The sequence below is a fragment of the Aquarana catesbeiana genome, linkage group LG06 (genome assembly GCF_042186555.1).
Source record: "Aquarana catesbeiana isolate 2022-GZ linkage group LG06, ASM4218655v1, whole genome shotgun sequence".
Lineage (NCBI taxonomy): Eukaryota > Metazoa > Chordata > Amphibia > Anura > Ranidae > Aquarana > Aquarana catesbeiana.
In genome coordinates this window covers 354045934-354067915 of record NC_133329.1, presented here as the reverse complement: position 1 = coordinate 354067915, position 21982 = coordinate 354045934, and the positions used below count along the sequence as shown (strand labels likewise).

The window sequence follows — 21982 nt, the reverse complement described above, 5'->3', positions numbered from 1 at the left end:
TATTCAGTAGACCTAAAGCTTCAATGTTTATTCCTTGAAGAGTAATTCTGTGTCCTCAGGGATCATTAACCACCAAGTGATGAAATCGGGGTTTCTTTGTATGACGTTATAGCTTGTTTGAGAAGACTGGTATCAGTTTCAATAAGAAACAATTGCTCTATTCACCGGTGCTAAGTTTGAAACAGATATGTTTTATTATCACGAGTGAAAGCCATGGATTTATTTAATACCTCGGATATGGTAATATGTAACATACTAGGTATCTGGGTGATTGCTAACATACACTGATAGAAAACACATTTACCTACACAGTGAGCCACATAAGTACAGAAGTCTGAACAATGGTGTTTTGTACATTTTGACTTCATAAAACATATTTTAAAGCCTAATGCCCTGTACACATGGTTGGATTTTCAGACGGAAAATGTGTGATAGGACCTTGTTGTCGGAAATTCTGAACGTGTGTGGGCTCCATCATACATTTTCCATCGGATTTTCCGACACACAAAGTTTGAGAGCAGGCTATAAAATTTTCCGACAACAAAATCAGTTGTCGGAATTTCCGATCGTTTGTACACAAATCCGACGCACAAAATGCCACGCATGCTCAGAATAAATAAAGAGATGAAAGCTACTGGCTACTGCCCCGTTTATAGTCCCGACGTACGTGTTTTACGTCACCGCATTCAGAACGATCGGATTTTCCGACAACTTTGTGTGACCGTGTGTATGCAAGACAAGTTTGAGCCAACATCCGTCTGAAAAAATCCTAGGATTTTGTTGTCAGAATGTCCGATCAATGTCCGATCGTGTGTACGGGGCATAAGTGTAGTCAAAGCGTGACAAAAAAATAAATAAAAAAATCAGCACAAGGGACTGTACTTACGGTCAATGCAAAATGTCCTTTGTACTGCTGGCTGAGATTTTAGTTGAAATCTGAAGTCTAATAACGATATCACCCCCCCCCCCCACCCCCGCAGTTGTAATCTTTTGATGCTGTGGGGGTTAATAGAACTGAGAGTCCTGTCATAGGCAATCATCAAGGCTGCCAACTATGCCGACCCTTTAGCCCCCCCCCCACCCTGTTCATATAGTAGCTGTATTATAGCTTTCATCAATGAAAAGCAATCTTTTTCTTTTCTTTTTTTTATTATTGTTTTCAGCATTTTAGGAAATTCCAAACATTATCTTAAACATATACAATGCAATTTATCTTATCAGTTCCCGTCCTCTCCCCTCCAATAGCAAAATAGAGGGGAGGGGGGCGGGAACCACACAAAAGGAAAAAGAGAGAAAAAAAAAGAAAAAGAAGAAAAAAAGAGGGAAGAAGGAAAAAGGGTATCTAGGGCGGTGTTTCTCAACTCCAGTCCTCAAGGCGCCCCAACAGGTCATGTTTTCAGGATTTCCATTATTCTGCACAAGTGATTTGATCAGTTTCACCACAGCTGTTTCATCTAAAGGAAATCCTGAGAACAGGACCTTTGGACCACCTTGAGAAACGCTGATCTAGGGTATTGAAGATTCATCAAAGTTTTGAAGGAGAAATACAATGTTGTGGTTGATTTATATATTGCATAATTGCTTCGATAGGATTCAGTTGTTTTAACGAATGAATGGGCTGTGGGAGATTCCGAATAAATTGAGACAATTTTATGTATCTCCATTAGTCCATAAATGTTGGCTCATCTACTCCACATAAGGACTTAATTGGTTTAGTTTTTGAGTCTTTTAACGCTTGGTGTAATAGCAGTGTTACCGCTGGGAACCATGATTCAAAACCCGTATCAAGTACTCCCTGCATGAAATATTCATGTTTCAGCAAGGGCAATAGTGGGGATTTATATTCCCAACCATACCGAGTATGTAGGGAGTCCCATTTGCCAGGGTTGATTTAGTCAGGGGAGGTATTGTTGCCGGCAGCCCTCTCAAAGATCGTGGTATCCATGGCACTACTGATAAGTCACTATCCGCTAGTGCCATTTCAAGTTCTACCCAGAGTCTAGTCTATTTAGCATAAAATGAAGGAAAGGTGGGAGGATGAATGAAAGATCCACAACCTCCATTCATAGATTGTGTTTCATTAATAGAAACTATTGCACAGCTCTTATGAATGGAGGAGGGGACAAAAAGAGCCGGCATATCATAGTCAGCACTCTTGACAAGTGTCTATGACAGGTCCTTTGGCTCTTATTAACCCTCGCAGCACAGGAAGATTACGGCTGCAAGGATATGGAGGTGATCTGAGGGCTTTGGATTTCAGCTAAAACTGCAGCCAGCAGCACAAGGGACACTTTGAGTTGACTTTATAGTGCTGTCCCTTTTTTTTTTTTTAGGTTGTTGCTGGTAAACGGACGTTTTTGGAGCAGTTGAGCGTTTTTTTCAACTGCCCCTGAACTCTCCTCTATGTTATCTTATCAGTACATGTACACAGGGTCATTTATAGCCATTTCTAGGCAGTTGAGTTTAGAAGTATTTTTTGGAAAGCAAAAAAACGCGTTCAGGACGGATGTTCAGGCCTCATGCACACTGGACATTAAAATAATGTTATAAAAATGCCAGTAGCTTTGCAGTCGGTTTTTCAAAGTTTTTTAACGTTTTTGCAATAGCGGTTTTAGAGTTTATTAGCAATGGATCAAAAAAGGTTGAGCCGCGTTTTTGAGTGTTTATCAGCGTTTATCACGGTGCAAACAGCTGAAAAACTCCTCTCAGAAGCCACTAGTTTGTTTTTTTTTAAGCCAAAAAACGCCCCAGCCAAAAACAGTTGATAGAAGCCTATGTGTGCATGGACACATAGGATAACAATGCTGGGGAGTTTATTGACTGTAGAAAAAAAGACTGAAGACAAAAACAGCAGCTGTAAAAACGTCCAAAAACGTCCAGTGTGCATGAGGCCTCAGAGGCATTTAAAACGCCAAATGCCTGTAACAGCTTGTAAACGCGTGTAAACACTGTAACGCGTTCGCAGTAAACCTTCTAAACGCAAACGCGGAAAAACGCAGCAAGATGCCGTGAAACGCGGTATATAACCATGCCAAAACAGACGTCAGAATGTCAGTTACTATCTGTCAAGTTAAATCGTTCAGGAGAGGCTGTAAAAACATCCTGTGTACATGAAGCCTTAGGCTCCATGCACACTAGCGTTTTTTTAAGCTCCTAGAAGCTGGTATTAGCTTTTTTTCTGCTCTTAGACGCTAAATAGTGTTATTCTATGAGTCTGTGCACACTACTTTAGGCTATTAGCATTTTTTGAACTTCAGCTCAAATAGTTTCTTCATGTACTGCAAAAACAGCAATAAATGCTAATGCTCCTAAACGCTCCTAAAAGCTTCTAAATGCTTCTAAAAGCTTCTAAAAGCTACTAAAATGCTACTACAAGCTGGAACAAAAATGCTATTTTCAGCATTTTTCATGCAGCTTTTTTTCTGGCATTCTTTTTAGCTTATAGTGTGCATGAGTTTCGACTACACTTAGGCTTTAGTGCATTTCCATTTTTGCAGCTAAATCAGGAGGCACCTGCTTTAAATTTGTTACATGTTTCCATTCACATAGCTTAAAAAATGTTTAAAAATGGCAGCTTAATTTTACTTGCTAAACAAATTCTACCTACTGTTTCTTTCTATGTATTAGTGGTTAGGGAATTATGTTTACCATAATTAAATATGTCCAGACTGTGCTGGCAAGACTCATTATCAGTTGCACACTACATGTACACACTGTCTATCCTGAGTTAAAGATCTCAGGGTTTGGTAGGTACAATGGAGGAGGTAATCAATAAAATTAATCAAAACGGGAGAAAACAAAATCTGGAGCAGTTACATAGTTATATAGTTATATAGTAGGTGAGGTTGAAAAAAGACACAAGTCCATCAAGTCCAACCTATGTGTGTGAGTATATGTCAGTATTACATTGTATATCCCTGTATGTTGTGGTCATTCAGGTGCTTATCTAATAGTTTTTTTAAACTATCGATGCCCCCTGCTGAGACCACCGCCTGTGGAAGGGAATTCCACATCCTTGCCGCTCTTACAGTAAAGAACCCTCTACATAGTTTAAGGTTAAACCTCTTTTTTTCTTCTAATTTTAATGAGTAGCCACGAGTCTTGTTAAACTCCCTTCAGCGAAAAAGTGTTATCCCTATTGTGGGGTCACCAGTACAGTATTTGTAAATTGAAATCATATCCCCTCATGTGTCTCTTCTCCAGAGAGAATAAGTTCAGTGCTAGCAACCTTTCCTCGTAATTAATATCATCCAGACCCTTTATTAGCTTTGTTGCCCTTCTCTGTACTCGCTCCATTTCCAGTACATCCATCCTGAGGACTGGTGCCCAGAACTGGACAGCATACCCCAGGTGCGGCCGGACCAGAGTCTTGTAGAGCAGAGCGGGGAGTTATCGTTTTATCTCTGAAGTTGATCCCCTTTTTAATGCATGCCAATATTCTGTTTGCTTTGTTAGCAGAGGCTTGCCATTGCATGCCATTGCTGAGCTTATCATCTACTAGGACCCCCAGGTCCTTTTCCATCCTAGCTTCCCCCAGAGGTTCTCCCCCCAGTGTATGGATTGCATTCATACTTTTGCCACCCAAATGCATTATTTTACATGTTTCTACATTAAACCTCATTTGTCATGCAGTTAATTTGTTAATTTGTTCAGATCTTTTTGCAAGGTTTCCACATCCTGGAATACAGAGATTGAACTGTTTATCCCATCCTCCAGGTCGTTTATGAACAAATTAAATAGGATTGGTCCCAACACAGAACCCTGGGGAACCCCACTACCCACCCCTGACCATTCCGAGTATTCCCCATTTATCACCACCCTCTGAACACGCCCTTGTAGCCAGTGTTCAGTCCATGTACTCACCCTATGGTCCATGCCAACGGACCTTATTTTGTACAGTAAACGTTTGTGGGGAACTGTGTCAAATGCTTTTGCAAAATGCAGATACACCACGTCTATGGGCCTTCCTTTATCTAGATGGCAACTCACCTCCTCATAGAAGGTTAATAGATTGGTTTGGCAAGAACGATTCTTCATGAATTCATGCTAATTACTGCTAATGATATCATTTTCATTACTAAAATCTTGTATATAGTCCCTTATCATCCCCTCCAAGAACTTGCATACAATTGATGTTAGGCTAACTGGTCTGTAATTCCCAGGGATGTATTTTGGGCCCTTTTTAAATATTGGTGCTACATTGGCTTTTCTCCTATCAGCTGGTACCATTCCAGTCAGTAGACTGTCTGTAAAAATTAGGAACAACGGTCTGGCAATTATTTGACTGAGTTTCCTAAGTACCCTCAGGTGCAAATCATCTGGTCCCGGTGATTTATTAATGTTAAGTTTCCCAAGTCTAATTTTAATTCTGTCCTCTGTTAACCATGGAGGTGCTTCCTGTGTTGTATCATGAGGATAAACACTGCAGTTTTGGTTACTGAAGCCCCCGATACCCTTGTGAAGACTGAGGAGAAGAATACATTCAATACCTTCGCCATCTCCCCATTCTTTGTAACCAGATGTCCTTCCTTATTCTTTATGGAGCCAATATGGTCTGTCCTCCCTTTTTTACTGTTTACATACTTAAAGAATTTCTTGGGATTTTTTTTTGCTTTTCTCCTCCATGTGTCTTTTGTGTTCTATCTTGGCCGCCCTAATTGCACCCTTACATTTCTTGTTGCATTCTTTATTTCTTGTTGCATTCTTTATAAAGTCTGAATGCTGATGATGAACCTTACATTGGAGTTAAGCCATCCAGGACTTTTGTTCGCTCTTTTAAATGTATTACCCAATGGGATGCATTGGCTAATGCCCTTATTTAATATGCTCTTAAAGCAAACCCATCTCTCCTCAGTGCTCTTTGTTCCTAAGATTTTATCCCAATTTATGACTTCTAGCAAGGTTCGTAGTTTAGGGAAGTTGGCACTTTTGAAATTCAGTGTCTTTGTAGTCCCCTTATATTTCCTATTTGTGTGATTTATACTGAAGCCAATTGACCTGTGATCATTGTTTCCTAGATTGCCCTGTATTTCCACATCCATGATCAGGTCTGTATTGTGGGTAATCAGTAGAACTAGTAACGCTTTATTTCTAGTTGGTGCGTCTACCATCTGAACCATGAAATTGTCCTTCAAGACATTTAGGAACTGGCGAGCCTTAGAAGAACGTTGTTCCCTCTGCCCAGTCTATGTCTGGATAATTAAAATCCCCCATTATGATAACACTTCCCATCCTTGCTGCAAATCCAAATTGTGATAGGAGATCCATCTCCCCCTCCTCCCTCAGGTTAGGGGGCCTATAGCACACTCCCAGTATTATTTTCTCCTTAGCTTCATTCCTTTGGAGCTCTACCCATAAGGATTCCACCTCCTCCCAAGCTCCATTAGTGATGTCATCTCACATTCACTTGTACATTATTCTTGATATATAGGCATACCCCTCACCATTTTTTACCCTCTCTATCCCTGCAATTAAGGGTAAACCCTTGAATGGTTACCAGCCAATCATAAGAGCTGTTGAACCAGGTCTCTGAAATTCCAACAAAATTCAAATCCTCCTCGTACAACAGTATCTCTAGTTCACCCATCTTGTTGGCTAGGCTCCTGGCATTGGTGAACATGCCACATAGTTTAGACCAGTCGCATATTATCCTCTTATCGGGTGTTCTGAGATTGCAACTAGGACTTGTTACTATACTTACCTTGGGTTTATGTGCTTTAGTCAACCTACCACTAATGCCCCCAATACTACGCCCCCCCTCCCCCCATCGCCTAATTTAAAAACCCCTTTTAAAACCCCTCTAACTTTTTGGCTATCTTTACTCCCAGCTGATTTGCCCCCTCCTCATTTAGGTGCAGTCTGTCCCTTCTATAGTACTGGTGACCGACTGAGAAGTTGGCCCAGTCCTCGGAACCTAAACCCCTCCTTACTACACCAGGTCCTCAGCCACTTGTTTACTTCCCCAATCTCCCTCTGCCTTTCTGGTGTGTCTTGAGGTACCAGTAGTATTCCTGAGAATACTACCTTGGAGGTCCCTTTCCTCAATATAGCTCCCAAGTCCCGAAAATCGTTCTTTAGGACACTCCATCTGTCTCTGACTTGTTATTGGTGCCAACGTGCACCATGACAGCCGGGTCTTCCCCAGCCCCTCCCAGTAATCTGTCCACCAGATCCAAAATGTGCCGAACTAACAAACAGTTCGGCGCTTCAGGTTTTTGTTACAGATTGCCCTCTCTGTCCTTCTAAAAACTGAGTCCTCTACCACCAGAATCTGTCTTTCCTTTCCCTTCGCCCCCACTCACTGGAGGAGTTCTTCCCCTGGCAGCTAGGAGAAACCCTCAGCTCCAGCAGCGGTGATCCCTGACTGGTTTCACCAATGTCACTCAATGGAGCGTACTTATTGGGATACTCCAGTTCTGGAGCGGCCTCCCTGGCACTTCCCCCTCTACCCTTTCTGACTGTCACCCATCTACTCTTTTCTAGTGCCTGCACCTCTTTGTCTTCACCCACCTCTGTGCTGGCCCCTACCGGCACCTGCCGGGTACATTCTCGGCTGTCCTTTAGTATTGAGGGTCTTCTCAGTGCTGACAGTTGATTCCCCAGATTCAGAACCTGGGCTTCCAGGGAAACAATGTGCTTACATTTTGCACAGCAGTATTCGCCCTCGATCGGATGATCAAGGAACGCATACATGACGCAAAATGTACACCGAGTCGCATCTCCACACCCGCCGGGCATCGTACCTACTAATTTAATGAGGATTGGGGATTATACCCTGTCCAAATTACCTAACAACTAGCTTCCTAACACTAACATTCAACAAGACAATACACAGGTACTCAACAAGACAATACACAGGTACTCAACAAGACAATACACAGGTACTCAACAAGACAATACACAGGTACCCAACAAGACAATACACAGGTACTCAACAAGACAATACACAGGTACTCGCAGACCCACGTGCACTCACAAACCAACGTGCACTCGCAGACCACGTGCACACAATACACAAGTATACACAATACACAAGTACTAACAATCCACATACACTACTCAGACAACACTCACAATACACAGATACTACCTGACAATAATACTCAATACAGCCCACGCAGTTTATGGACCGGTGCATGGCAACCAGTCAGCTTTATGCTTCAGCTTGTTCAGTTACGCTTAATAAAAAAGGATAGAAGTGGATTGGTTGTCATGCATAACTGCTTCAGATTTTGGCCACTACTCCAGTTTTGATCAATTCAGCCTCAATGTATCAACATGCACGTAAAAGAAAATAAAACTTGTTCTTACTCTATACCTTACTCACCCATTGGAACCTATTATAAACAAAAGAAACAGAGTCCTAGGTATGAACCTGCTCCCAAGAAACAACTAGAAAGGTAAAAAATATATTTTTACTAAAAAAAAACTTCATGTTGGATGAATGGAAACATGTAACAAATATATAGGGGGGAGTCTCTCAAATTTGACTGCAAAAGTGGAAATACACTTTAACCAGCTGCTTCCCGCCCAACGTTAAATGACGAAGGGATGGTGCAGCTCTTGTTCTGGGTAGACATCACATGCTGGTGCACCCGAACAGCCGCTCCCGCATGCCCCCAGGGGCATGCAGAGCAGCTATCTTGCCTGCGCTGTTTAGCTAGGACACGGCGCAACCCCGATCTCTGTAAAGAGCCGCTGACGCAGGTCTTTAACCATGGGATCATCTGTGTCCAATCACAGCTGGTCACATGTAAATGCAGGAAGCGATAATCGCCTCTCATACCTGACAGAGTGTGTGGGAGGAGAGCTGATCAGCGGCATTTCCTTGCAGGGGACAACAAGACATGTAATCAGGGCACGGATCATCCGTGCCCTGATTACAATAAAGCGCTACCAGTGCCAGCAATCAGTGCCCACCAGTGCCAGCAATCAGTGCCAATTTGTGATGCCAGTCAGTGCTTGCTTTCAGTGCTCATCAGTGCCACATATCAGTGCCACCTATTGGTGCCCATAAGTGCGGTATATTAGTGCCCCCACATCAGTGCCACCCAATCAGTGCCCATAAGTCCTGCCTCATTAGTGCAAAACATAAAAAGCCCAGCAGTGATTAAATACCACCAAAAGAAAGCTCTATTTATGTGAAGAAAATTATAAAAATGTCCCTTGGTTACAGTGTTGTATGACCCCGCAATTGTCATTCAAAGTGTGACAGCGCTGCAAGCTGAAAAATGGCCTGGGAAGGAAGGGGGTAAAAGTGCACTGTATTGAGGTGGTTAAATTGATTGCAAAGGAACATTTTTTATTTTTTAAAATTACCAAACATGTTATACTTACCTGCTCGGTGCCCTCCTGCTCAGTGCCCCCATAAAAAGCCGCTTGTTACAAAGCGCAGCTCAGCCCCGCCAATTGAGTGAAAATATTCTCCCATAATTTTTGCCATGCGCACAGCAATTTCCAGGCAATTTTTTGCACTTTCATGCAGTTTTTAAATGTAAAAACATTGTTGTAACAGGTCAAGGCATCCTACAGCTTACTCTTTAGATCATTTTAGATAATTTTACATAGAAATAGAAACTACTGGCGGTAGGTTGCATTCAACTATTTCTGCATTCTTTCAATGAAAAGCTGGTTGAAATTTCCTGGAAATTGCCCTGTGAGGCCAGGATTAAGCATGTAACAGAGCCCTGCTGCACACTTCCTTATGTGTACCACCAGTGCAGATGCCACACTTCCTTAAACACTGCCTTTGTTCATACTAATATTATTACATTTCTAATTTCATTGCCAGCTGCTTGGCTTTATAACCTATTAAGCCTATGAAAATTATTTTACATTCCATTAATTAAAACAGTATATCACAGAAAGGGCCCTGTCGGAGTAAAGTGGTATAAAGTTCGGAAATATGTCTAAATCCCGGGATATACTCCATAATCTTTCCCACCTTCTCCGATGTCCCTTTCCCAGCTCAGCTGCTATCTGATATAAATCAGGAAACCTCAGTCTAAATCCAGGATAATGAACTTTGGCAGCCCAGAATATTTGAGATTCTTCAAGAAGCTACTTTTAATCCATATCGGACAGAAAGAATGATTAGCAAGTGTTTTTATTCTCTTGCAGATGTTACCTTTAATATGATCCCTAAAATAAAACAGTATTATTCTCTATAATAGTTTTTTCTATTTAGCACATATATATATCTTCAGTTCAGCTCGTGATAAATAGGGGACAAATAGGGGGCAAACACAAAAGCCATTTGCTAAAATCATTTAAGTTCATTTTTTTCCTCATTAATGTACACACAGCACCCCATATTGACAGAAAAACACGGAATTGTTGACATTTTTGCAGATTTATTAAAAAAGAAAAACTGAAATATCACATGGTCCTAAGTATTCAGACCCTTTGCTCAGTATTTATTAGAAGCACCCTTTTTGATCTAATACATCCATGAGTCTTTTTGGGAAAGATGCAACAAGTTTTTCACACCTGGATTTGGGGATCCTCTGCCATTCCTCCTTGCAGATGCTCTCCAGTTCTGTCAGGTTGGATGGTAAACGTTGGTGGTCAGCCATTTTTAGGTCTCTCCAGAGATACTCAATTGGGTTTAAGTCAGGGCTCTGGCTGGGCCATTCAAGAACAGTCACGGAGTTGTTGTGAAGCCACTCCTTCGTTATTTTAGCTGTGTGCTTAGGGTCATTGTCTTGTTGGAAGGTAAACCTTCAGCCCAGTCTGAGGTCCTGAGCACTCTGGAGAAGGTTTTCGCCCAGGATATCCCTGTACTTGGCCGCATTCATCTTTCCCTCGATTGCAACCAGTCGTCCTGTCCCTGCAGCTGAGAAACAGTCCCACAGCAGGATGCTGCCACCACCATGCTTCACTGTTGGGACTGTATTGGACAGGTAATGAGCAGTGCCTGGTTTTCTCCACACATACTGCTTAGAATTAAGGTGAAAAAGTTCAATCTTGGTCTCATGAGACCAGAGAATCTTATTTCTCACCATCCTGGAGTCTTTCAGGTGTTTTTTAGCAAACTCCATGCAGGCTGTCATGTGTCTTGGACTGAGGAGAGGCTTCCGTCGGGCCACTCTGCCATAAAGCCCCGACTGGTGGAGTGCTGCAGTGATGGTTGGCTTTCTACAACCTTCTCCCTTCTCCCAACTGCATCTCTGGAGCTCAGCCACAGTGATCTTTGGGGTCTCTCTTTACCTCTCTCACCAAGGCTCAGTTTGGCCGGACAGCCAGCTCTAGGAAGGGTTCTGGTCATCCCAAATGTCTTCCATTTAAGGATTATGGAGGCCACTGTGCTCTTAGGAACCTTAAGTGCAGCAGAATTTTTTTGTAACCTTGGCCAGATCTGTGCCTTGCCACAATTCTGTCTCTGAGCTCTTCAGGCAGTTCCTTTGACCTCATGATTCTCATTTGCTCTGACATGCACGGTGAGCTGTAAGGTCTTATATAGACAGGTGTGTGGCTTTCCTAATCAAGTCCAATCAGTATAATCAAACACAGCTGGACTCAAATGAAGGTGTAGAACCATCTCAAGGATGATCAGAAGAAATGGACAGCACCTAAGTTAAATATATGAGTGTCACAGCAAAGGGTCTGAATACTTAGGACCATGTGATATTTCAGTTTTTTTTTTTTTTAATAAATCTGCAAAAATGTCAACAATTCTGTGTTTTTCTGTCAATATGGGGTGCTGTGTGTACATTAATGAGGAAAAAAAATGAACTTAAATGATTTTAACAAATGGCTGCAATATAACAAAGAGTGAAAAATTTAAGGGGGTCTGAATACTGTCTGTTCCCACTGTGTGTATATATATACATATATATATATATATATATATATATATATATATATATATATATATATATATATATATATATATATATATATATATATATATATACATATATATATATATATATATATATACACACACACATACATACACACATATACAATACATATTAGTAAAAGAAACACTGCAAGTCTCAAATGTCACCACTCAGTGCCCCACAACTCCTCCATGATTCTAGTATCAGTATTAAAAACTTATAGAGAAAGAGTTGCAGCTTGGATGCTTTTGTACATCCATGGGGGGACCACTGCCAAGAGTAAGTCCAGTCTTCTCATAGGGTGCTTTGCCTTTAAAGGCCTGGCAAACCTCCAAATAACTTTTACCACCAGAGCAAACATTCGGTATTGATATCTAAACACATTACAGTAGGATCACATTTGATTAGGCACATAGTTGCTTGTAGCTTTCACATACACTATATTGCCAAAAGTATTGGAACACCTGCAATGAAACAAAAAAAGGCCAGTCCAGGTGAGTGAGGCTCTGGTTAATCCCCACACACACTAGTCAGGTGCTAGTCCAGTTTGCATGCTGTGTAATATAAGGAAATTATTCTGGACGGCTGCAGTTCCAAAAATCCTTTTATTGAAGCTTCATATAACAAGTGGTTGACAGATGGAGCAGGAGACAAAGAAGTAGACGTGTTTTGCTCAAATGTTAGCACTTAGTCATTACCTCTAGTATTGGGACGCCTGAATTTACACACACATGAACTTTAATGTCATCCCAGTCTTAGTCAAGGAGGGATCAATATTGATTTGGCCCACCCTTTGCAACTATAACAGCTTCAACTTCATTCTGGGAAGATTGTCCACAAGGCTTAGGAGTGCGTCTATGGGAATGTCTGACCATTCTTCCAGAAGTGCATTTGTGAGGTCAGGCACTAATGTTGGATGAGAAGGCCTGACTCGCAGTCTCCGCTCTAATTCATCCGAAAGATGGGCTTTGAGGTGAGGACTCTCTGGAGGCCAGTCAAGTTCCTCCACCCCAAACTGGTCCATCCATGTCTTTATGGACCTTGCTTTGTCCACTGGTCCAAATAATTTGAAGGGGGGATTATGGTGTGGGGATGTTTTTCAGGGGTAGCCATACATTGTACAGTTTTCCTTTAGATTTACCAAAACCATATATTATGAGGTCAAACCTAAACACTTTCAATTTGTATACAATCAGGCAGGCCCTTACACTACATAGTTGAAGGTAAATCTAAATAGAAATTGAATAAGAAATTTGTATAATATATGGCCAGCTTAAAAGTATGTAGACAACCCAGTTACACACTGCAGTTTGAATCACTAGTGGATTTGATATATATTGATGCATTGTGGATATTTTTAATTTATTTATTAGAGTTTATTATTTGTGGTTTTCACAAGCAGTACAGTACAGCAACATTTTTTTTTCTTTTGTGATAAAGGTTTAACATGAATAAATAAAAGCTGATCATTGTAAGTAACCCTTGTCAGTGGTAAGTGGCTTGTCTCAACTCTTTTAACTGATACAATTGAAAAACAACAGACTTACTGGCCAGATCACCAGTCGAAAATAAAGGATAGAAAACGGCTAAAAAGGAAAACCAATGCAGCCAACACATCTAAGAATTGTTAAGCTGCACTATGATAAATGTTTGCTTTTGGGTTTATTACCACTTTAATTACCATAGTTTTAAAATTGAATGTCCAGCAAGGTAATAACGGTCATTTTAATATAGAAACAATATTATTCTGGATTATGGTGTGAAATTATCAGATTCTGCAAACAGTTGTGAAATGCAAAAAAAAAAAAATAGGTTAATAAGAGCCTTTTTTCTGGCACAGAAACAGAAGAACAGACTCAGAATAGCCATTTTAGGTCTATTCTACTCTTGAAAAAAACACATTGCTCCACCTTTCCCATCAACCATGTCAAAATGGTGACATGCAAAATGTCTCTTGATTTTGCTCATCTCTACACAATTTTACTTCTGATAACATGAGTTGGAAACTGGATAGTATAAAATTATCACAATAAAAATATAAACTCACCTTACAGCAAATATCTGATCCTCAACCTCCAGTGTTCCCAGTCTTTTATATACGGCATGCATAAAATGATCCCCTTGGTAAGCTGTCCCTCTGCCATCTACTGATGCAACAATAATGTCCTCGGATCCTGAGAGATAGGTCCTCCAGCCAAATGAAAATGCAGCTGTTACTTCCTGGCTGCAGGGTCCTCCATACCTTAAAGATGTGTTAAAAATGAATTCCAGCTTGCATCATATGGTTTAAAACAATATAAAAGAATTGTAAAACCAACACTTTGTACCATATATACATGATAAATACTGTTGACTGAATTACACTGAAAGCAAATATAGGATGACTGACAACATCCTTTGCTATTATCTGTACCTTTGAATTCATTCATCTTTATCCCTCAGCAAAACTTCCAGAGTTATATAATTACAGATGGGCTAGTAATGATCATTTCTCTAGAGATTACTAAGATCAGTGAATTAGAAAACAGAAGCCTCATTGTTCATCTTGAGCTGCCTATATATCCACATGTGGAGAAATTGTAAACTCTACGAAGGCAGTGAAAGACAGTATGAAAACCCCCAGGATTTGGCTCCCTCATCTTTTATTGATCAAGAGGTTGAAGGTAGGGTTCAAGAAAACTTACTGAATTTACTAACTAATTTCACAATGGAGGCTTCACCGAAGAAGCAAAGGTACCTAATGACTGATCAGGATGGATTGGGGTGCCGTACTGAAAACCACACACTGATTTTGCTTTTTACAAGCCATTGTTATGTTGCCATTATTTGAATTTCCCTAGCTATGCCCACCCATGAGCTACTGCAATGGCCACAATTTAAACAGTGGGCAGAAGGAGCTGTTGATACTAGTTTTCATTTGTATACTGACACTGGTGGGCCTGGTGTGGGCATCATATTAGTAAATATTAATATATAGATTACAGGTGGGAAGGCGTTAAATCGAGAATATGAATGGCAACCCAGGAGCTTGCAGCTTTAATGGCAGCTCCCTTTTTTTCTGTTCTAAAAAGTTCCTTATAAGCAAAGCTCTTATCATGCTGCTATACTGCAGTATAATATTTAAATTACATACACATAAATGAGGAGAGGGTATTTCTTTGACTTATCAAAGTATGGTGGAAGGGTCATCTTGTACCAGAATGCTGTAAAAAATAAAGATAGACAGTATTTTAGGTAGACAAACAGATCCAAATATGTAATATGTTCATTTTTAGGGGAGGTAGCGCTATGGTGGCCATATATGTAACAATCCGATTGAATGATCCTCCACAGAATCGGACAATGTGATCAAATCTATGAATTATCAGAAAGATACAGTACATATTGTGTCATTGATTGATTTTGAAAAGAAAATAAGCAATTTCATTGAAATGATCCCAATCATCCTGGATGGAAAAATCTGACTGTATGAGAGTAGACAGATCAATATGGCTGTTAAATATATGACACATTGAACAATCTTTTTGAACTTCCAATCATCCAGTCATACTTTTCTCAATCAATTGATAATACTATTGTGTATAAAATCATTCCATGTATGGCCACTATTAGACCCATAACTGTCTTTATTTTCATTTACAAAAATGAGCCTATTTACTACATGCTTTGCCTAACACAATAACAAAGGCATTGAAAAATACCCCTTCTGTGTCTCTATTTAAAGGTCATTAACACTATTGCACAGGCAACTGGGAAGGGGTGAACAATACAAATATAATAGAAAAAATATCATACCCATTCCATTCCTTTTAAAATTCCCAAATTTCTGTTCAGGCATTCGTACTGTTCGAAGTTGCTCTCCCAGTTTGCTGTTGTCTTCTAGCACCTTGAGTTCTAGAACACGATATATTGCAATAAGTGATATGTAAATAAGTGATACTCCTCCTGCTGCCTCTATAATCACAGATTCGATGTCTTCATTTACTTCTTACACATGTTTTTCTTGCAAAAGAGTACCCCTTAATCTTTTAAACTTTTAAAGGGTGTTTCCAGATTCCAATAAACTAGGGCTGTGGGGAAATCCTGTGGGGCCTCTCATCATTAACATGGGGACAAGGTGCTTTGCCAGGGGGTTTATGTTGAGGGCATGTGAAATGGTATGGTTCTGCCAGGATATGGTATATCTAGTATAGATTTTGATAGATTTTGGGAGGGGCACATTTTTTTCTTGTTTTTTTCTTTGTGAAGGGGGTTCTCCTTGAAATTCATATCAGGCCCGAAGCATCTGGTATGGAGTTTAGAGGAGACCCCATACATTTTTTGGCTTTTTTTGAGTTGAGTCCTCCTTGACATCCATACCATACTAGCCCAATGGCTACTTTAGTTTGACAAACATGCCGCAAACCAAACCCAAGTATGTTTGGCTCATCCCTAGGTAAAATAAATCAAGATAACAGTACAAATCTGACAAGAGATCTAATACTTCCCCACTCTATCCAAAAGCAGAAAAAGTTTTTGGCTTGACATACAGTACACTTTAAATTCCCGCAATTACTGGCAGACAACTCTAAAGACACTATCGCCATTGTCAGCACTGTGCAAATATACAAAAAACTGAAAGAACCAGTTCTATATACAGTATAAAGGATATGAACTTGCTACATTTTAAATCCACAGCAGAACATCTATGATAATTACAAAGGAGACATCTGCCGACCACATTGTGAAATTACACAACACCATAATGTTTGCTGGACTGTAACACTGGGGTATACTTAAAAATGTTATGGAAAGATTACAACAGAATCGATATACAGATTGCAAGCAGTGGCTGCAGAAGGTAAATGTAGTCACATTAAATACTTACAATATGCATGAGAAAGAGTCTTATCTCACAGAGTTAGTAAGGCCACATTCTCCCTTGTCCCCCTTTTTCTTTGTCTCTCTCCCCTGCCCTAGGCCCTCCCTTAGGCTGGCCATAGAGCAGTCAATTTTTTTTTTCGTTTAACCAGCAGGTTGAACAAAAAAAAAAAACTGGCCTAATTCCCCCAGGCCACACATATGAGGTGGGTGGAGGTATCCTCCCTACTGTGTCATTGTATTCTGACAGTGGGGAGAATACATCAGAAAGAAAGGGGAGGAGCAAAAGAATTTGCTCCGCCCACCTATGGGGCCAGGGCAGACCACATGTTTTAAAAAATGATAGTTATTTATTAAAGTTTTTTGAATAAAAGGTTAAAATATTATTGGCTAAAAGGCAAGTCACATGTCAAAGTGGCACGAGCTAGCCCTTATATAAAGAATTATTACTGCGTAGGAGCAGCAGACAGCGGCGGATCAGCTGAGAAGAAAAAGCATCCCACCCACCCTCCCATCGTCGAGGCCCTTGTTATGTGGTATGGTCCTTTTCTCAAGAAAAGGGACAGTTATGGAAAGGTTGAACATGTCTTAGTATTAACTCGAGCTGTCATGGCTGAGTTATAGTGATACTTAAATGGTAAAATAAATGAGTGTTGTGTTTTAAAGAAAATGGACATGTTTATTATTGTTATAAGTTGGTTAATAAAATATAATACCAATAATAAAGGGCCCGGGCCATTCAAATCCATTGTAGTATTGGTTTATTATTGATTAATTATTAATTATAAATGTAATTGTTCTGCATACGGTCCCATTACATAGATTGGTGATGCTTATAGCCTGCAGTGATGATTGAGCGGCAGGGAAATTGAACAGACGTTGATCAACCACAGTGGCCATACATGGATTGAAATTTGCCCGGTTCAGCAGAGACCTGCTGAATTTTGATCCATGCATGGCCACTGTGGTTGTTTTGCCCTGTTCTATATAAGCGTTCCAATATGAGGACATTTTCTCCCTTTGAGTTTATACCAAACAATTTATCTCGCAAGCTGATGCTCACCCCAAGGGTAATGAAGTTCTCGGGGCACAGTCATGTTATTTTATTTAAGCCTTCTCAAATATGCACATACCAATGTTGTGGGTTCTGGCTATTCAATGTAACTGTATTGCATGTACAGTATATTTCAGTGGACCTCTTAAAGAACTGAAAAAGAAGCATTTAAAGCTGGGTCCTCCTGGGTCACATTTGGTACCTTTCGGGGGGCAAGGGGGAGCGGGTACCTGTTTTTGAGAGGTACCCAAACCCACTTCCGAGAGATCCCGCTGCAGGCGAGACCACTTCGATGTTCGCCCCCCCTCCTCCTTCCCCTGCCACCGGGCCATTCACAAAGTGCAGCACCAGAGGCGGCCTGTCCATTAAGGGTGTACGGGCACAAACCCCTCTCTCCAGCCACCCCCTATATGCATAATGGATAGATTCATGCATTGCATTAATCTATCCATGGCCGCCGCTGCCACCTCCTATTCACCCCTTTTTCGGATACCGGGCGCCTGAATTACAGCGATGGGGGTGTTTTTTTGAAGCACCTGGTTAGAGCCATAGGCTCTAATAGGCTTCAAAAAAGATGGACTTGGAGCGCAAAGCATTGTACTTGCAGTCCACCCAGATGTGTTAAAAAAAAGAAAATATTTGATTTTCTAACACTGAACCGCCTCTCTGCCAATCAGGAAGCGTGGGTCTGTTACTCGTTTCACGATTGTCTGAAAGGTCAGGCGCTCCCATTGGACGCCGTGATCTCAGAATGGAAGAGAACACAGAGCCGCCACAGCCTGTACCCCTGCTACCCGCCACAGTCTGTACCCCTGCTACCCGCCGCAGCCTGTACCCCTGCTACCCGCCGCAGACTGTACCCCTGCTACCCCCAGATACCTGCCGCAGCATGTACCTCTGCTACCCCCAAGATACCTGCCGCAGCCTGTACCCCTGTTACCCGCCACAGCCTCTACCCCTGCTACCCGTCACAGCCTGTACCCCTGCTACCCCAGATACCTGCCGCAGCATGTACCTCTGCTACCCCCAGATACCTGCTGCAGCCTGTACCCCTGCCCAGTGTGCGTGCCTATTGGGTAAGTGCTGGTGAACCGGAAGACAGTGGGGGGGTTGAGGTGCCGTGGGGGGGTGGTTGTTTGCCGTGACGGCAGCACCCGAGAGCCAATGGAAACATCGGCTAGGGTGCCGACAATGCTGGAATCAAGGACAAGTAAGTGTCCTAATATTAAAAGTCAGCAGCTACAGACTTTTAATTCTTGCTGAGGGGGGTGGAACCCTACTTTAAACTAAAAACATTTTACTGGGCAGTGAATGCCCAGTAAAAGAAGGGTTTGAGCTAGCTATACACACACACAATAATTCCCACAATCCACTCTAAACAACATGGATGAAGGAATCTTCCCTGCTGGCTGATAAATTGGATGCAGTCACTGTTCAGCCAGTTTTCTTCAACAAATGTCAATTTAAAATCGACTTTTGTGGAGCATGGCGCAGACCTGTGAACCCAGTTTGACCAAACCCGCAGGAAGCTGTCACATGATAGCAGACTGTTGGGGAGATCAGCTGCAGCCACGAAAATCTCTGCCCCACAGCTGCACATAACAAAAGGGTTTGAATGCTGGCTGATGCCATTATCCAAATTTAGCCACATGCCCATATTTGGACAATGTCATTGACCAAATATAACCAGGTAGCTATATTAGGTCAATGATGTCACCAGTCCCTTTGTTACATGCAGCTGCGGGGCGGGGAATCCCTGTTGGTTAACCTTAGCTTATTAGTGCACTAGTAGGGCCACCAACAACACTAGATTCTGATTATGGAGAAGGAATCAGGCACAATTTAAGCTGTGTATGGCCAGCTTTACTTAATCCAGCCCAGCACAATAAAACCGACTCTCTTCTTGGCACTGAACGCAACTGTTAGTAGTAAATGAATTACTGATTGTGGTATAAATATGAGGCATACTATTTTGATCTGGATCTGCCATAGAAGAACGTGAAAATCCTGATGTTTATGATTGTTTGCAAATGTTACTTGATTGAGAGGACAGTCCAGACACCAAATGTGTTTTGGAATAGATTGCATAATGGCAGAGGTGTTTAGCCAAAGGAAGTGGTGTTTAGCCAACGGCAACTTCAGTTTTATGTATTGATTAAAGATAAGGGATCTATTTATGAAAGAAAAGGGATCAATATAAGAGAAGGGATCTATTTATAAATGTTCTCACACAACTTTCCTCTAGTAGTCACACATTTTTCCATAGAATTCAATTCAAAAAAATGTGTGCATCCTGGGTGAAAGTTATGTGAATCTTGTGTGAAACATTCCTGCATTGACCCTTAAATGGCTATTATGGGTTACTACACCTTTTCCTAACTGAATAATTCCAAATGTACCTAAAAATCATTATAAATACCTTTATTAGTGGTGCCATTATGAATAGTAGTTATAGGTAGCCCCGGACCTGTAAAATAAAACAAAATAATAGTGATTGGTTGCGATGGATAACAATAGCACCTCTTCTTTTATATAATAATGCATAAAATCAGAGTTGGGCTTACTATAATTAATTACTGATCATTAGATCAGATCTAAAGCCCTTTTTAGGGCTGTTTCACACTAGGCCAGGACAAAAATCGAGGATGAATCTCCCTAATGAAGACACAGGCAATATAAAGCCCAAAGGGGTTCGAACACCTCGCCACCAGCCAACACTTAAACTTTTTATTTTATTTTAATACTTTCAAAAACTGTCCATAGATGGTTTACTTTTACTTTCAGCCAGCAAGCTGAATGAAGAAAAAGGAACAGATTCCTCCATCCACACAAACAAAATTTAACCAGTTCAACAACGATTGAATCTGTCTATGGCCAGCTTTAGTCACTGGTCTGGATGCAGATCAGAGAAATCAGAGCACAGCTAGAGTCCCTTATCTGCATACTTGTTATGGGTTACTGACTCAAAGTATTAACGCCAGAGGCTCAGCAGGCTGATCTTCCTTCAATAATTTGATGTCTGGCTTTTTAGGGGCCTAAAGGAGCGAATGGATTTCAGGGAGCTAAGGAGAAATGGATTCCAGGAAGTAAAGGCTACACGAGTCATCTACCCTTACTCAAAATGGCCACAAATAGAAATGCTGAGGGGTGTTTTTCAAATTAATTTCTTAACAAAATAAAGCATGGAGACATGGATGGATGGGAGAGTTTTCTTTGCATATTATAAAATGTGTTAAATAGCAGTGGCTTAGTGGTTAGCAGCTCTGTCTGGAATCACTAGAGTCATCAGTTGAAATCCCAACCACGACACCACCTCCCTGGAGTTTGCATGTTCTCCCTGTTTCCTGGTGCTCAGATGCAGTTCAGTTCCACTTTAACAAGGAGCATTGTATCATGATTAACATGCATTGTGTTGAGGGAGCTCATTCATTTTCACATCCCAACTCACTAAAAAAAACACAGCATCCTTTTTTGCTAATGCAGCACACCACCCCGTCTGAGCCTTGTGATGCATGGCTGTCACTACTGAATAGTGTTTTGGGATGCTATTCATAACAAAGGCCGATGCAACTTACAACACTCAGGCACAAGCCTTGACGCGTGTTGCAGTAACATGCATTGTAAAGCATGTGACCACAACCCAACAATCTAAATGGACCCATTACCTAAGTGATGCAATTACCCTAAATCATACCTAGATCCCCCCCCCCAAAAAAAAAAATTGAAATATTGCATCTTACCAGTCCTTTAGACTAAGTAGTTTCATTTGTTTTCTTCTTTTTTGTTTTCAGGCCCTTTGCCATATTCTAATCTGCTAATCCTGATAATAGCATACTTCCTGCCCCTGGATAGCTACACTCACTCTGCCACTGTGTCATGGAGGGAACCATGGTTGCCATGTAGGCTGTATTTCAAACATGCTGGCCTTTGTTTATCTCCATTAGGGGTCAAGGTTTGATGTAAAAAGTAGTTTATACAAGAAATATACCATTGTTTTTGCTTCCAGATTATCTCACAGGAAGTGACAAGGGTTTTGCATTTCTGGCAAGATCAACGAGTATTTTCTGTATTATATAAAAATGTTTTTCACCTGAAAAAAGTAAACTCATGCTGCCACCACATCTAATGACTGGTAAGCTGCGGTGTATTTCATTTTTGTTCTTGGGTGTGGATAACCATAAAAAAAGAATATTCCCAATCCTTGAGGTGTGGATACCACTAATTA

At 41.0% G+C, this 21982-nt stretch overlaps 1 protein-coding gene across 1 annotated transcript in view; it reads right to left on the bottom strand.

Moving 5' to 3' along the window:
• FAP (fibroblast activation protein alpha) overlaps positions 1–21982 on the bottom strand; it is a 194814-nt gene that overhangs the window by 44298 nt on the left and 128534 nt on the right. Inside the window, exons 17-20 of the mRNA XM_073634041.1 lie at positions 20177–20224; positions 15639–15737; positions 14977–15046; positions 13891–14085 (exon numbers count right to left, since the gene is read on the bottom strand). Coding sequence (XP_073490142.1) covers positions 13891–14085; positions 14977–15046; positions 15639–15737; positions 20177–20224 — 412 coding nt within the window. The remainder of the gene's footprint in view (positions 1–13890; positions 14086–14976; positions 15047–15638; positions 15738–20176; positions 20225–21982) is intronic.